The sequence below is a fragment of the Baudoinia panamericana genome, assembly GCF_000338955.1.
Source record: "Baudoinia panamericana UAMH 10762 unplaced genomic scaffold BAUCOscaffold_3, whole genome shotgun sequence".
NCBI classification, from domain to species: Eukaryota; Fungi; Ascomycota; class Dothideomycetes; order Mycosphaerellales; family Teratosphaeriaceae; genus Baudoinia; species Baudoinia panamericana.
In genome coordinates this window covers 157,783-173,872 of record NW_006911259.1, presented here as the reverse complement: position 1 = coordinate 173,872, position 16,090 = coordinate 157,783, and the positions used below count along the sequence as shown (strand labels likewise).

Sequence of the window (16,090 nt, the reverse complement as noted above, 5' to 3'; positions counted from 1 at the left end):
CTGCTCCACCGTAGCCATCACGCTTCCAGATCTGCCAACCCTTTCAGCAAGATGTCCTCACCATAGCGACCCGTCAAACCAAGAGTACACATAAGCATTCAGCATGCAATCTAGCTCATCCGGACTCAGCATCCTCTCCTTCGCCATCATTAACACCTGCCTCTCCATTCCGATGTCCGCCGCGGATAAGCTTCCACGATACGCATCCGGCGCCATTTGCAGCATGCATAAGCTCCGTCCGTATGTACTGAGAGTGTTATGAAGTATGCAGCATCGAGGGTAGTCCGCATCCTTCCTCACGTCCGCGTAGGCTCCTCCATCACCGTCAGCTCGATAGGCGACTGCAGAAGCATAGGGAGACATAGCTATCTTGTAGCTGTCGTGCTCGAAGCTCCAGGCACCTTCATTGTAGACAAGAATGCTGTCGCCAGTGTCCTGCGGCCTATGGTCTGGTCCTATCAGGTAATGGATAAGATCTAGCATCTTCACTGGATTTGAGGGTGTAGTATCGTACAGATCGATATGGTAGCCTCTGCTGGTTACGAACGTGGTCTTCTGCCCAGTACCTGCGCCATGCGATAGCGAAGTTCGTTCTCGCTTCGGTTGCAATCTGGGAACATGTGGACAGCAATGCCAGCCACGGGCCTCTCGCGGCCTGAAGCTTGGTTTCTCCGCGGTTGTCCGTGAGCGGCAGCTCGTAAAGAGTCAGACGACGCTACGGTGATAGCTTCATATGGTAGCATGGCTGTACTCCGTTTCGACGATTCCGATGGGTTGTTAGAGTGTTGTCGTCCGTGAGCGCGGACCAGCTTGGGAGAGCTCGACAAGGTCTCGGCTCGGCTCGTCTCGCGGATGCTGTTGAAGCATGAATGTGGTGGTGTCAGTGCCGAGTCGTCGTTGCCGTGGTTGATTTGGCGACTGACGTTCGAGCATAAACGCCATCGAGCGATGTTTTGGCCGACACTCCAGGTTAGGTGCTTGCTTGATACCGTAAAATGCAGATGAAGACATTAATTTCGAAGAGCGACGATGGTTCGCGTGGAAGTAAACGTGAAGCCGATGCTAGCGAGCAAACAGCCAAGGGTTTGAGTGAGGAAGGCACGCAGCCCGTCTTTGTTCATCGGCTTTTTCACTACCGCAAGACAACATACATTCATGATCAGTTCGTGCGAGACGTCATGACTCCCACATCCCACGTGAACCATGAAGCTAGCCTGCGCAACTGGCTTGGTCGTTTAGGATACCCACAGTAGACGAGGGTAAACAGCCTCAAGATGCCGCCTCTTCACCAACGTACCCTGGCTTCTCTAATACCCCTCCCTCTCTTCTGCTCTCACCCTCACCTTCCCCTCCCGCTCTTCTACTCTCACCCTCACCCTCCCCTCCCTCCATCTCCCCCTCCTTCGCCGCAACCCAAACCTCCGCCAACTCCACCTCAATCTCCCTCCTCCTCTCCCGCCACCCCTCCACCTTGCCCAACCGCTCCCTCAATTCCACCAACTCCCTCTCAACCCCCACCCTCTCCCTCTCCGTCCCAATCCGCACAAACTCATACTCACACGCATCCTCCCCCAACCCCAACGTAAGCGTATACTCATGATACCGCTTCAGACTCGCCCGCGTCGAGATCGTGACGAGAGTAATCCCCTTCGCCTTGGCAGTCTCGTACAACAACCCTTCCACGTCTGAGCTTACGGCGGAGGTACCTTCGTCGATGAAGGCGTATCGTGGTTCGTGGTACAGCAAGCGAGCGATACCCATCCGTTGCTTTTCGCCGCCGGAGAGGACATCCTTCCACATCTTCCGCGTGTCCCAGCCGCCTTCGCGTTCGGGGATATAGCCAAGCCGCGCTTGTTCGAGGATGGCTTGCAGTTCGCTTTCGCGACGGCCGGCGGTCTGCATGTCCATTTCTGTGTGCGGGTAGATGACTTGATCTCGTAAAGTACCTGGGCTGAGGTAGGGGCGTTGGGGCAGGAACATGATGCCGTCTTGTCCGTCGTTGCGAGGACGGGATGTGAGACCGCGGTAGGTCGGCCAGAGTCCAGCGACGATACGGGATACGGCGCTCTTGCCTGCGCCGTTGGGGCCGGTGATGAGGAGGTGCTCACCAGGCCGGACGACGAAGGAAAGGTTATCTACCAGCTCCTCGCCGCCCATGGGGTAGAGTGAGGGTGCGACGACAGGCACGTTTTCCAAGCGTACGCCATCGAAGCCTTTCTGCAGCGTGCCCTGCACGTCGGCTAGACTGAAGAGCTCGGCGTGGGTGCCGCGGGACGGGAAGTAGGCGTCTGCGTGGACGCGGTGGAGGGTGCTGATGAGGGTGTACACGCGGCTGGTGTAGCCTGCTAGCTCGGAGAGGTCCTTGATGGAGTACATCATGCGGCCACCGGCGTCAGCAAGGGAGAGCATGAGGCGCTTGTTAGTGATGAACTGCTTCATGCGGCCGCCACTTTTGTCCGTATGCTCGACGAGCTCAGCACTGGCGGATGACGATCTCCGGGCAGACGACTCGTTTGCGGTAACCTGGGTCAAGCCTCCTAGCGCAGGTAGAAAGACCGGCAAGCTCGTGACGAGATACCCAAACGCGGACCAGCTATACTTCAATACAAAGTCTTCGAGCATGTTGTAGCCGACTTTGATACGGTAAATACCCTCCATCCACTTCCGCAGCTCCTTGAAGCCTTGGTCAAGCAGGACATGCTCCGTCGGGCCACCGTTGTAGAAGGCTACTTCCTCGGCGTTGGCAATCAAACGTGCGTGTAAAGCTCTGAACTCGCCTTCCTTGCGGCCTTCAACGGCTTTCATCTTGCCGAATGGTGGACTGAGTCGTCGAAGAAGGGTTGCCGTAGCGAAGTAGTTCAAAAGCAGGCCGCTTAATGCCAAACCGCCTAATGAGCGGTAAAGTTGGAAATTGAACGTCACTAGGTCTACCAATGGCTTGCCAAGGCTGGAGTATAGAGACGCCGCGCTATCACAGAAGAGCGTAAGGTCTTGCGTGATGAATTGATCTGCTCCCTGTCCGACTCCGCCATCCAGATTGTGCAGTTTGTAGTATGCCAAGCTTTTGTTGAGGTACAGATCGTGGATGTACCTCGTCAGCCGTGTCCGGAAAGAAATGCTGATCTTGGATTGCAAGAACTTGATCATGCTGTTGGTGTAGCTACTGATAGCACCAATGGACAGCCACTTTGCGATGCCGAGCATGAACGCCTTGCCCTTGCCAGCGACCAGATCACGCACAATCTCACCGTCGAGTCTTGCCACGACGAGCGAAAGATACGTCCGTAACAGCAAGAATACAGCATGCAGCGTCAGCAGACCCGTCTCCTTGCACCGCAACCGCGGGATCATGATGTTCATCAACGCCACGAACTGGTGGACGAATGCCAAGTTCAGACCAGGCTTGACATCCACAGGCGGCACATCCGACTGCATCCCAGTCGCCTTGGAGGGTTGGAGGAACTTCCTGCGATGCGCATCGAAGGTGGTATCCTTGGTGGGGTGAATGACCACCTTGGAGGTCCGATCTTTGTAGGGCACGTAGATGGTGCGTGTGCCATCTTTGCTGCGGATGCCGCTGTTCCGCCTTACGAGCGTCTTGCCCAGTGTTCGCTCCGTCCTGCGTCTCCGGTAGAGGCGGTAGCCGCCATATCCGCCCACTGCGACGGTCAAGGACAGTGCGAGTGTCGCGAGTAATTGGGTGGTACGTTTGCTCAATGGACTACGGCGCTCAAGCTTCTCCAGGCGTGCAAGAAGGCGTTCGTAGTAGTGATCGAAGAGCTGGGAGAAGCGGTCCGGGGGCGATGAGCGGGAGTTGGTGTTGGACATGATGGATATACAGCACTGTGGGCAATGCAACAAGGCTCGGTACTGCCAGCTCGTGTGCTTGTAGCACTCACGCCCAATTACCAGGAGATGGGATGAGTGGGAGCTGTTACTGTCATGTGCAACGCATCGGCATTCACGTGCAGCCGAGGCTTAGAGTGCACGGACCTTCAGCCCACATTACTGTACGCTTGGGAGACGAGGGAGAAGACTCGAGGCAACAATGTGGATGCACTTCTGCTCGGCGAAAGTTCTCCCTTGATCAGCCCTGGAGCTCGCTTATCTACAACCGCAAGAAGCGTGCTCGTGATGCGTTGGGAGGAGATAGGCTTGCGAGACGAAAAGCGAGCGTGCTGCTGCGGCTTATGGCTTCTGCCTCTGCCTCTGCCTCTGGTACTGCGGCCAGACGTCAACTCATGACCTTGATGGCAGCCTTCGCCTTGGTGTTATAGAGCAGCCTCGAACCCAGTGAATGTTGTTTACATCAAATCCTCTTCGACAGTGTACACCCTTGTTTGACACCATCATCACACCACCTGCTCTCCTCCTTCCTGCATGGTCTCCACCGACTCGGACTTCACCCCGCTGCGGTGGCGCAAAAGTTTGAGCCGCATCCGCTACATCTCGCGTTGAAGACAACACACAGGGTTTGGCAGGACTGGTCGCCATGATGAACCCACCGCGGCCACGAGTAGGCTGAAGCTGCAAGCCATCTCCCGGACTCGGTCACTCTAGCCGTCCATGGGTTTCGCTGCATTTTGCCGGTCGGAGTCAGATCCTTGCATCAGGCAGCGTCATGACCTCATGCTCGACTGCTGTAGCTCGCAGATATTGCAGCTCGAGTCGAGTGACGTTACGGATGTGGAGCTAAGAGCTTTCGGCAGCTGTAAGGTGAGCGGCATATGGTAGTGGGTAGGTACGATAAATATCTACTTTGGACTATCCATCAGACACTTCACAATAGGAGACCCGATACCCTACATCTTGTTTCGTAGATCACCTTCCATAGGCAAGACGAACCATCAAGATGCTCTCAAATTTAGCATGGAAGGCCGAACAGGCGATCGGCAACGACACCAACGCTGTCACCGCCCAGGACGTGACCAACCCCGGCCTGAAGCGTGAGCAATGGGGCGACCCAAGTGTCAGCATGAAGGCACTGGTGTGGATGGGCAAGAACAAGGTACAGATGGGTGAGTGAGCGCCGGTCACACATATCGTCGACCGACAAGCCCGCATGCTGACAACGCACACTCCAGTCGACACGCCCAAGCCCAAAGTCATCGAAGACCGCGATGTCATCCTCAAGGTCACCGGCAGCACCGTCTGCGGCTCCGACCTCCATCTCCTCCACGGCTCCGTCATCGAGCTTCAGCAAGGCGACATCCTCGGCCACGAATTCTGCGGCATAGTAGACGACATGGGCTCCGCAGTGACGAAGTTCAAGAAGGGTGACCGCGTCGTTGCCTCCTTCCAAATCGCATGCGGGAAATGCTACTACTGCGACAAGAAGTGGTCATCGATGTGCGAGAAGACCAACGCCAACACGATTGAGAACGCAATGTACGGCGGCCGGACCGCAGGCATGTTCGGGTACTCCCATTTCACCGGCGGCTTCGCAGGCGGCCAGGCCGAGTACGTCCGCGTCCCCATCGGCGATGTCAACCTCCTCAAGCTTCCCGACGATGTCCCGGACGAGAAGGGCCTCTACCTCTCCGACGTCATCTCCACCTCCTGGAACTGCGTCGTCGACACCGGTGTCAAGGAAGGCGACGTCGTCGCCATCTGGGGCGCGGGTCCCATCGGACAGATGTGCATCGACTTCGCCTTCATGAACGGCGCCAAGCGCGTCATCATCATCGACAACGTGCAGTGGCGCTTGGACCTGTGCAAGGAGAAGTCACCGCGCGTCGAGACGGTCAACTTCGGCAAGCTCTCCGGCGCCAAGGCCGTCGTGAGCAAGTTGAAGGAGATGTGCGACGGTCGCGGCCCGGACGTCGGGCTCGAGTGTGTCGCCGGCGAGTACCCCAAGACCACCCTCCACGCCATCGAACTCGCCACGGGCATGGAGACCGACACCCCGGAGATCCTCAACGAGATGATCGAATCCGTGCACAACTTCGGCCGCGTCGGGATCACGGGCGTCTACGTCGGCTACACGAACCACTTCAACATCGGCTCGCTGATGGAGCGTGGCATCCGCTTGATCGGCAACGGCCAGGCGCCCGTGCATCTGTACTGGGAGGACCTGTTGAAGAAGATCCAGAGCGGCGAGATTGACCCGCTGCGGATGGTGAGCCATCGCGTGCGCGTGGAGGATTTGGATAAGGTGTATTATAAGTTTGATAAGAAGGAGGATCATATGCAGAAGGTTTATGTGGAGACCAAGTTCTCCGCGCCGCCGTGTAAGGGGAGCCCCGAGTTGACGAAGTTTTAGGGGGGGTCGATGATGGAATGTGTGATTCAAATGTGGTAGACGAGATACTCCTGCATGAGACAACTAGGCTAAGGTACTGCTGAAGCCATGCGAGGTCATTGTCCGATTGCGCGATGTCACACGCTGCGCCATTCAACACGTCCGTAACGCCTGAGCATGCTTGGAACGCCACAATGTCATCTAACGGCAACATCGTTCCGCCATCTTCATGTTGGAAAGACTTTCGGACATGCCTCAGAGAAGGCCGCTGAACACGACCTTTACGATGACTTAGAACCCTTCCGCTGCGCCAAACCATGCGGTGAGCGACAGTATACTCGGGAGCGGCTTCAATAGTAGCCGTATCCGCCATATCCGCCATAGCCTCCGTACCCACCGTACCCTCCGTACCCACCACCGTAACCGCCGTACCCGCCACCGTAGCCTCCGTACTCGCCATAACCGTACCCGGAGCGCGACGCGTATGGGTTGCTGTAGCCGCCCTGCAGCATAGTCAGCTCGGGTCAAGAAAGGTCGTCGATAGGCAAACTTACCGTGCCGCCATACGCGCCGCCATAGGCAGCGTACGGGTTGCCGGTCGCGCGCGCGCCGTATGCGTTACTCGCGCCGCCATACGGGTTGTAAGTGCCGTAAGTGCCGTAAGCACCAGATGCGCCGCCGTAAGGATTGTAGGCACTACCGTAAGTGCCGGAAGCGCCGCCGTAGCCGTTGCTGGTGTTGTTCACGTGACTGTACAGATTCGCCCGTGCAGCATACGCAAACGTCGACTCTGCGCCGCGAGTGCCGTAGTCGAAGGCTGCCTCGTACCGATCGCGCCCCCGACGGCCTGAGTTCGGAGGTGGTGAGCAGGATTCGCGCATGTACGACGCGAACCTGTTCGTGTAGCCGGTGTTGGGCTGCTCTTGGCGACCTCGACCCTGGTTCGTGTTGGTTGTTCGCGGAGGAGAGGGAGGGGGAGCACGCTCGCGGCGAGATGCTCGAGTTGACTGGCCGCGACGGATGCCGAATGTAGCGGGAGACTCGCTAGCCTCGCGGTGAAACGGAGCACGCCTGCCGTAGCGGCCGTGGTCCGCCTCGTCGTCTTCGAAGAAGCTACGCGTACCGCGTGATGGCCTGCTGTAGCGGTCCTGATCATAGCCCTCCTCGTCGCTCTCGTCATCGAACACTCCGTGAGCGCGGCGAGACGGCCTGCTGGAGCGATTGCGATTGAAGTCTTCCTCGCGAAAGGTGGGGCGAGAGCGGGATGGTGAGCGCCTCGAGAAGATACCGCCTCCACGACGCGGTGGTCCGCCGGTGCCTTGCCATTCTTGACCTGCCGGCCTGGCGTAAAGGTTAGCCTTGCCTTGAGACAATTCAGAGAGACTGTGGAAGAACACGTACCATGTCCAGGAGCGGATAAACATGACGTCGACTTGATGGGTAGATGAGTGAAGGGGAAGGACGGATTGTTCTATTCGTCTCTGTGCTGCCTTTTGGTCTCGGAGGTCGAAGTGTATCAGTCTTTGAGAGTCGTCGTCGTCGGATGATGTTTGAGTCTGAGTTGGAGTAAGTCTGAGTTAAATAATGTGTCCGAGAGCAAGCTTATAAGGAGTCTGAGGTGTTATTGATTAGCTAAAGGTCTCGTGAAGGATGGTAGTCGTGAAGAGTTATACTTCACCTAACGACTGTGAATGCGCAGCCGCCCACCACCTATTCACTTTTACAGTACCCAATGCTACCACAATTCCGTGATGCAATTGGACTGTCCACGGACATCGCTGTCCTTCGAAGACTCAGCTGGTATCTGTTGCTGATTAGATGGGCAGAGAGCACACGCTGTCCTGTCAAAGGAGGACATGCCGGCAGGCGAAGCCGTATCGAGCGCCAGGGCATTGTCTGCGTTGCGAAGCAGGCCTTCGCACTTTCACTGGATCGATTCATCAATGCCAGGTTAGTTGCATGGGCTGGTACCCTTGGGACCGCCGCCAGTTCGCATGACCTTGTATACTTCGTGTGTATGTTGTATATACCAGAGCCATGAGCGCCATACAGTCACATGCGGCCAGGGGTCGTATCTTCACGCATGTCATGTCCACAGGCTGGCGTTGCCGCGCGCTCATCTACATAATCATCAGGCGGTCTCTGATCCTGTTGCGGAAAACTGCGCATGGTCTTTGAAAATGCTGGGACAGCGCCTGTTTCAGTTCTTTTTGTAAGCTGATGGACTGGCTTTGTACCTATGAGACATGACCTTGGTACCTTTGTTTAGCTAAGCGTAAGACTCATATGGAGGTGGGTGCTAAGCGAGAACAGCTCGAGCCTGAGCACATCATGAGCACTGAGAAATTCTGCGCTTTCCGGGTTGTTGTCGGTCTGCCTGGAAGATGCGCCATCTCCCTGCCTGCGAAGCCGCAGGCCGTCCTAACCGCAGTTGCAAGACTCTTGCCAGACATGCTTTTTCCGTTCCCGGACCTAAAGGATGCAACGCCGCGCTAGACAATGAGTACTCCCATGAGTTCATAACCGTATCGGAAGGGCGGAGAATGCGGCATCTCATAGCCCGCTTTGTGTTGCGGATGGATTCGCCCTCGACGGTGGTGCCTTCATCGCATCATGGTAGAAAAGCTGCTTGAGACTACTCGCTGCCTGCGATGTCTTACGCTCAGACGGCGGCCCACCGTACTCAAACTCGCCCTCCTGAGCGACACGAAAGGCGGTCACTGTACTCGCGGCGCTCTTCACGCTTGCATCTCCCATGAGATCCGTCGGACTTGACGGCGCCGTTGCAATGTAAGGCGATACGAGATCAATGGAGTTCGTGGAGCTTATTGAGTATGACTTGTTGTGCCTCGACGGTTTCGGGCGCGGATGATTTATGGAGGCAGTCGTGCCCACTGACGAGCTTGCCGAATGGACCAAGGACGGCAGCTCGGATGCCGTGTTTGCCCGGACGATTGCAGGCCGGCTGCTCGATTGCTGAGCGCCGTTCCAGGTGGTTGAATACAACTGTGCGAGATAGTGAGTGGCTTCGCTATCCCTCCGCGAGTACATATCGCCATAGTCGCCGCCAGGAGGCGCAGAGTCGTTCATGTCCATGTCGGAGAATGTAAGTGACAATGGCCGGACAACTGTAGGGGAACGTTGAGGTACTATGTCCGACAATGAAGTGTCGAAGTTCAGAGGCGACGGCGTTGTTGGTGGCGAAGCGGTAGGGTGCAAGTTCGAGTAACCGGATACATCCTTCTTCCGGCATCTGAAGGAAAATATTAGCATGTTGGAATGTCGTAGACTGTTCAACGTCACATACGCTTCGGAACAATACAAGATGCTGTGGCCGGGCGTGACTATCTGCTTTTCGCATGTCGGACAGAATTGTAAGAAGCTTGCCATGTCGTCCTCTGCATCGTGCGCTTCACGGACGCCCAGATGTTCTACGACTTTGGTTGGGCCGCGCCCTGTCTTGCTGCTCGGAGCAGGCTGGCTCTGGCCATAGCACTGACCGTAAGCTTGCTTTGAGGGCGGTGGTTTCGACGGCCGGGCATGGGGCGGTACCAATTTACGCCCAGCAGAGCCAGTCCGAGCGTGATGTCTTTGGTTCATTGGTTGTACACAGTAAGCTACACAGGCGGATCACAAGAGCCGTCAGTCGTTACAGGTACCGGTTGTCGGCCCGCGGAATGCTCCAAGCCTAACATACGCCCCAGATGCAGGGTAGCTTGTGCGGTCTGGAAGGCGGTGACGGTGACACGTTTCAGATCCTGCGATCGAGATGTAGTATCGAGTATGTAGACTTGGTATTGCTCCCGCGGCTGTTTGCTTGTCAATAGAGTGAAGAGACACCCGACAATCGCAGCCGGATTCTGTGAGACGTGTAATTGGATACAGCTGTGCAGAGATAAGGCTTGGCCTTGGGCGGAAAAGTTTGCACGTCTTGATTCGAGGAAGACACTGACGATGAAGAAGAGAGCAATGAGAAGGAGCCATCTGTACTCGACCTTGATGATCGCGAAATCGTCCGTTCGCACATGCTATCAATAAGGTGGCCCACAAGAGCACGAATGAGAAGCTTTAGATGGCGTGAGTTGGTCGGCGAACGGTAGCAGCCTTGGTGCTGATTGTGGACCGTTCCACATCGATTCGGTGCATTGCTGTTGTTAAGTTGTGGGTCGCTGATGTGTTGTGCCTGCTGCACGCCATCCGCGCCGCGTAACAGGAACAGGGAAGAGCTCGACGTAAGAGTGGTGAGCTTCCCTCAATGTGCGCGTTTCCGTGGGCTTGGCCTGCGGAGATTGCCGCTTGATCATTCTTCCGCCAACGCACGCCATCCGGATCAGGCCGTAGACGAGAATAAACTGATGACTGACAATCAGATCGTGCTAATTACTCTGGATAAGGGACGGGGTTCGGACGGTATGTAAGCTGCGGCCGCAAAGCTAAAGCCTGCTTTGCAGCATGTTCGTGCGTAGAACCGACCGAAGTACTAATTGGCAGACGAAAGTTTAGCTTTCGAGCAATGCTGGCCACATAGGTGAGCATGCTTACCACCTTGCATGCACCAGCTTTACGATTGGAGAGCGGGTCACGACACGTGGCGTATCATATATTCTTCGTACTACTGTAATAAATGCAAGCTACATTGTTTTCCTTCTTCCATTCATATGGCCAAGGATTACACTTCTCTTTCTAACATCATTGTGGAAGCCAGCCGAGCACTCTTCCACAGTCGTTCCCGGCACTAATCATCGCAGCCAAAGTGCAGATTGAGTGTGGTTGCTGTGAAGCCTCCTTACGACTGGTGTCAAATGAGCATGCCAAAAACATCCACCGTGACTCTTACGTGCATCTCTGGCGCCGTTACCACTCAGAAGATATGACCTCTCAATCTGCTCATTCGTAAATGTATTGAGGTTGTAGGGTGCATATGTTTGAAGGACCGCCATTGCCGCACTTCAAGCATACGATCAGTTTGCGTGAGAACACGGCCGTTCCAGTTGGTCGGTGAAGTGAAGCACAGCAAATGACCCGGTTGTCGTCCATAGCAGGTCCTCCATGTATTGCTGAAGATCGTAACGAGCAACACTATGCCGACGAAGAGAAGGTCAACGATGTCCACACGCTCGTCCCGATTGTACTCCATAGAGTACCCCCACTGAATGTCAACTAGCCACTCTTGGCAAGGGACGAGCATCACGCCACGGGCGCTTTTCTGCCCTCTTGCACTTCGCAAGCATCCTAGCTCGTCGAACTTCCTCTGACATGGCAAAGTCGTCCTCGCGTGGAGCGATGGGTACCGTCATCTGGTGAAGCGGGTCGGGCGAGGGGCTGGAGCTGGAGCTGGAGCTGGAGCTGGAGTTGCTGCGGCTCGACATGCGGCTCTGCGTGAAATACATGCTTGATGATGTTGAAGCTGGGTTTGGCCGTGGTTGGTTGTTGGTAACGTGGTAATGTTCGTTAGATCCCTTTTCGAGTGAGGCTTGTCTTGTTGCTTTGAGTAGATAGTAGTAGAGACAGATAGAGGATGGGAAAGGTCGATATACTTATCTTCGTCTCACCTTGGACTTACGCGGTTATACACGTATGGTGTGACCGATAGTGTAATCCTATCGCCGTGTCTGGCACGCAATGGGCGAGGAGTCATCATCATACACGACGAGGTACGGAAGAAACGGACTTAATCCATGCCTACTCCAGCCAATCAAGTGCGTGGCGTGATCGGCCGAGGCGCTGGGCGAGGATGAAGTCGACCACCAACGCCGCTCGCCGCTCTCGCAAGGACACAAGTACGCCCCGATGAACATTGTCGGCTTGGCTTGTGTCCCGAATACGGCGGGTAGAGATGTGTGCCGTGTGCCAGCAGCAATTGCCTGGCTTCATCACTGTCTGGGTTGGCGGCCTGGGCTGCTCGTCGTGTGAGGGTCGAGGCCAGCACGCAATGAACGATGTTTGTAATGCTTCCAACCCCGCCCGAGGCACGAGGCTGCGCGCCGATAGCCTAGGTAGGATAACGGCATGGGTGCTAGAGGTTGACACTGTGTGAGGTTGAAACAGTCAGCCTTCGTGTGTTCGTAGCAATGTCAGTCCAGCAGATTCAAAGCGTCGGCATCTACCACGGCCTGCCTGTCTACCCAGCGGAAACCAATGGGTTGACAGCCATAATAACTGGCGCCAATGGCATCAGCGGTCACTACATGCTGCGTGTCCTGTCACAAGCCCCAAGACGATGGAAGAAGATCTATTGCTTGAGTCGCCGACCACCACTTGTTCCAGGCGGTCTACCCGAGAATGCGGCTCATATACCGTTGGACTTCTTAAAGAAGCCTGACGAAATAGCGGAAACGCTCAAAGAACACCAGGTGACTGCGGACCATGTCTTTTTCTTCTCGTACATCCAGACGCCTCCAAAAGAAGGTGGCGGCCTTTGGAGCGACGCTGAAGAGATGTGTCGAGTCAATGCATTACTGCTATCGAACTTTCTTGAGGCGATCAAGCTGGCTAGCATTAAGCCAAAGCGCTTTATGCTGCAGACTGGAGCGAAGAACTACGGAGTGCATCTGGTGGGTCGCCTTTTGTCGATGGACAAACGTTTGTCTGAATCTGATCATTGCAGGGTCCAACAAAGGTACCACAAGAGGAGACGGATCCACGAGTCACCTTGGTAAGCAGGGCAATGTGTAGAACTCCACGCGCGTGTCGACGACATAGCTGATCATCCTACCTCTCGATTTCAGGAGCCCAACTTCTACTATCCGCAGGAAGATCTATTGTTCGACTACAGCAAGACCTCCGGATGTGGCTGGGCAATATGTATGCCTGGTCCTATCTTGGGTGCTGTCCCAGACGCGGCCATGAATGTTGCATTCCCACTCGCGGTCTACTGTGCCGTATGCCGAAAGCTAGGTCGTCCTCTCGAGTTTCCAGGTGACATTGAATCATGGCGCATGGCTCAGTCTTGCAGCAGCTCAATGATGAATGCCTACATGGAGGAGTGGGCAGTCCTGCTGGGCCCACCGGACCAGAAGTACAATACTTGCGACAGCAGCTCGTTTGCCTGGGAGAGCGCATGGCCGCGCATCGCAGGCTGGTACGGTATTGAACCGAAAGGTCCACAGGATGGTGATGAGTATACTGCCACCGAGACGAGATTCAACCCACGCGGGTACGGACCGAAGGGAGTGACGAGGCGCAAGTTCTCTGTCGTTGACTGGGCGAAGCGGGACGGTGTGCAGAAGGCTTGGAGAGAGCTGGCGCAAGAGCATGACCTGAGTCAGAAGGAATTGGTCGACATTGACCGTGTCTTTGGCTTCCTTCAAGGTAGTCTCTGCCGGCCTGCGCCGCTTTACTACAGGTACGAATAATAAACCGGTCGACCCCGGTTCGTACTGACATGGTGTAGCATGGACAAAAGTCGCAAGCTCGGATTCCACGGCTTCGTCGACTCCACCGAGTCCTTTCTGGAGGTCTTCGACGACCTTGCTAAGATCAAGATGATCCCGCCGGTGCCCAAGGTCAAAGTCTCCTTCAATTAGTGCCACGCCACAACATATCTAGGACCCGTCACCACTGCTGCAGATACTAAGCTACATGTATCGTATTCATCAATGCATTGGCTGAGATACTTGGCTTCCATCGATCGGACCCGCTGCTGGAATGGGACGCTCCACGATTGAAAGGTGAGAGTCCGCTGGCGGTTCACCCAGCCAGCGTGAAAATGCCTTCCATGCATGATTTCGAGCTGCTTCCCTAAACGTAACCCATTCATGACCGTTCACGACACCTCTCCTGTGTCAAGCCGAGATGCCAGCTTCGCGGTTTCCGAAAGGCGAGCTGCTGGCTCTCACCAAGGCGAGAGTCATGCCTAGGTATGGTGCCAACTGTGTTTGGCGAACAAGGCCCGTTCCACAAGCTACAACTTTGATCAAGGAAAAATGAGAATTTCAGAATGGGGCATTCGTGAGTCATTCGTACAGCTCTACAACATTACCTATGGTATATCGTCTATTTCATTGTGAAGAAACCTGCCAATGCAAGGCAGCTATACAATCCCAGCCAAGCAACGCTCAACCTGTCACCCGCAGAGTTAGTGGAAGTCGATCCAGCCGTAGCCGTACCACTTCCCGTACTGCGCGGCGCGCTCGTAATGGAGCTCATACCAATCCCACTCATTATCGCACCTCCAAGAGCCTCGGTCGAAGTCTGAGAACCGGACACCACGACCAAGTTCGAGCCGAGGATACTCACCAGCTCTCCGTTGATTGTCGTGGCCCTCCCAGGCACAACAGTGTTTTCACCGATGATGACAGCTCCAGAAGGACCAGCTGAGGCCGTATAGACTTGCGTTCCGATGGTGACGAGTTCACTGGCTGCGAGAGTCAGCTGCCTCGTGCTCGTCACGCCGCCAGACGCCACAAGCAGGTTGCTTCCACTCAGGACCAGGGTTTGGCCGGCAATAGCCGTCGTTTCGCCTTCTATGATGGTCGTCGAGCCTAGAACGATTGCATTCGTCCCTACCGCGGATGCCGTGAGCGTCTGAGATCCTATAGTCACGAGCTGGGGTGTTGAGGTGGTCAGCGCGACTTTCTGCGTTATCGTCGAGCTTCCGGAAGCGATCAGAAGGTTACTGCCGCTTAGTTGGACGGTCTCACCCGCGATGACGGTCGACTCGCCTTGTGTGATGACGTAGGAACCGAGTGCGATGCCGCTGGCTCCCACTGGAGAAGCAGTGAAAACTTGTGTTCCTACCGTCACTACCGGAGGAGAAGTGACCACTGCACCGGCGACAGTGACCTTTTGCGTGACTGTAGAGCTTCCGGATGCTATGACGAGGTTGCTTCCTGTAAGCTGCACAGTCTCACCCGCAATTACTGTCAATGCTCCTTGCGTGAGCACGTAGGAGCCCAGAGCAATGCCGCTAGAGCCCGCCGCAGAAGCCTTTAAGAGTTGGGATCCAATCGTCACCACGTTCGCATTGGTAGGACTAGCAGCCAGAGTAAGTCCCTCCGTAGTTGTCGAGCTTCCGGAGGCGACTATCAAGTTTCCGTTGCTCACGCTGACAGTCTGACCCGCAATGACCGCCGCAGAGCCACCTTGTGACAATGTCTGGTCGGCAAGCACTACAGCAGAAGAGGCAGCGGCTGAGGCAGTATACGTCTCACCTCCAATATTCACACCTTGTGCTTTCGCATTGCTTTCGGCGGCGCTCAGTGCGATGGTCAATGTTACACCTCCGGATGCCACCAGGACATTGCTTCCGCTCACGCTGACCGTTTGTCCTGCAATCGTGGCTGCAGAGCTTCCCTGAACAAGTGTCTGCCCGTTGATGACAATGCCCTGAGCGGCACTTACCGCAGAGGCACTCACTGCCTGGCCTGCGATCGTAACAACAGCAGCGGTAGATCCAGGTGACGCCACATTCACCGAAGCAGTGCTTGTGACGCCTCCAGAAGCAAGTACCAGACTTCCGGCACTATTGAGACTAGCAGTCTGTCCGTTCACGACCACGGTAGATCCAGGCTGAAGCGTCTGGGTCCCAAGGACAATGGCGGAAAGCGACGCTGCTGCTACGGAAGCAGTCAAGACCTGACTGCCGATCGTGACTTGTTGCGCTGCTTGCGTGTTGCCGGCTCCGTTTCCGGATCCGATCACTTGGGTAGCCGTAGTGCCTCCGGAAGCCACAACGAGAGTGTTGCCGTTCAATGCGACAGTCTGCCCGTCCAGGGTAGTCGTACCTTGAGCGACAGTGTTTGATCCGATGACGATTACAGGAGAGGCTACGGGCGACGCAATGTAGGTTTGGCTGCCGATCGTAACCTGTTGCGCGATCGGTGTTGTAGCAGCCGCGATGACTTGGGT

The 16,090-nt window shown here is 55.7% G+C and overlaps 8 protein-coding genes across 8 annotated transcripts; 4 read left to right on the top strand and 4 right to left on the bottom strand.

The window, feature by feature from the left end:
• Positions 1 to 1,269: 1,269 nt before the first annotated feature.
• BAUCODRAFT_64839 (uncharacterized protein) lies at positions 1,270 to 3,828 on the bottom strand (the record flags this gene model as incomplete). The annotated part of the gene is made up of 1 exon (XM_007675530.1): positions 1,270 to 3,828. The coding sequence occupies one exon, from the start codon at positions 3,826 to 3,828 to the stop codon at positions 1,270 to 1,272; it is 2,559 nt and encodes an 852-aa protein (XP_007673720.1).
• A 92-nt stretch (positions 3,829 to 3,920) lies between these two features.
• Positions 3,921 to 4,277, top strand: BAUCODRAFT_119954 (uncharacterized protein; the record flags this gene model as incomplete). The annotated part of the gene is made up of 1 exon (XM_007675665.1): positions 3,921 to 4,277. The coding sequence occupies one exon, from the start codon at positions 3,921 to 3,923 to the stop codon at positions 4,275 to 4,277; it is 357 nt and encodes a 118-aa protein (XP_007673855.1).
• A 396-nt stretch (positions 4,278 to 4,673) lies between these two features.
• On the top strand, positions 4,674 to 6,746 carry BAUCODRAFT_376773 (uncharacterized protein). Its single transcript, XM_007675664.1, has 2 exons — positions 4,674 to 5,018; positions 5,085 to 6,746. The coding sequence occupies exons 1-2, from the start codon at positions 4,853 to 4,855 to the stop codon at positions 6,260 to 6,262; spliced, it is 1,344 nt and encodes a 447-aa protein (XP_007673854.1). The 5' UTR covers positions 4,674 to 4,852; the 3' UTR covers positions 6,263 to 6,746.
• A 122-nt stretch (positions 6,747 to 6,868) lies between these two features.
• On the bottom strand, positions 6,869 to 7,938 carry BAUCODRAFT_376653 (uncharacterized protein). The gene is made up of 3 exons (XM_007675663.1): positions 7,920 to 7,938; positions 7,643 to 7,797; positions 6,869 to 7,574 (listed from the first exon to the last, which is right to left on the bottom strand). Exons 2-3 carry the CDS (start codon positions 7,643 to 7,645, stop codon positions 6,984 to 6,986), a joined length of 594 nt encoding a protein of 197 aa, XP_007673853.1. The 5' UTR covers positions 7,646 to 7,797; positions 7,920 to 7,938; the 3' UTR covers positions 6,869 to 6,983.
• A 437-nt stretch (positions 7,939 to 8,375) lies between these two features.
• On the top strand, positions 8,376 to 8,773 carry BAUCODRAFT_376688 (uncharacterized protein). Its single transcript, XM_007675662.1, has 2 exons — positions 8,376 to 8,444; positions 8,501 to 8,773. Exons 1-2 carry the CDS (start codon positions 8,409 to 8,411, stop codon positions 8,735 to 8,737), a joined length of 273 nt encoding a protein of 90 aa, XP_007673852.1. The 5' UTR covers positions 8,376 to 8,408; the 3' UTR covers positions 8,738 to 8,773.
• A 21-nt stretch (positions 8,774 to 8,794) lies between these two features.
• On the bottom strand, positions 8,795 to 9,631 carry BAUCODRAFT_145693 (uncharacterized protein; the record flags this gene model as incomplete). Its single annotated transcript, XM_007675661.1, has 2 exons — positions 8,795 to 9,494; positions 9,549 to 9,631. 2 exons carry the CDS (start codon positions 9,629 to 9,631, stop codon positions 8,795 to 8,797), a joined length of 783 nt encoding a protein of 260 aa, XP_007673851.1.
• A 1,179-nt stretch (positions 9,632 to 10,810) lies between these two features.
• BAUCODRAFT_136903 (uncharacterized protein) lies at positions 10,811 to 11,851 on the bottom strand. The gene has a single exon (XM_007675660.1). The coding sequence runs from the start codon at positions 11,427 to 11,429 to the stop codon at positions 11,103 to 11,105; it is 327 nt and encodes a 108-aa protein (XP_007673850.1). The 5' UTR covers positions 11,430 to 11,851; the 3' UTR covers positions 10,811 to 11,102.
• A 461-nt stretch (positions 11,852 to 12,312) lies between these two features.
• Positions 12,313 to 13,767, top strand: BAUCODRAFT_119950 (uncharacterized protein; the record flags this gene model as incomplete). Its single annotated transcript, XM_007675659.1, has 4 exons — positions 12,313 to 12,795; positions 12,849 to 12,896; positions 12,970 to 13,586; positions 13,635 to 13,767. The coding sequence occupies 4 exons, from the start codon at positions 12,313 to 12,315 to the stop codon at positions 13,765 to 13,767; spliced, it is 1,281 nt and encodes a 426-aa protein (XP_007673849.1).
• Between the last annotated feature and the right edge of the window lie 2,323 nt (positions 13,768 to 16,090).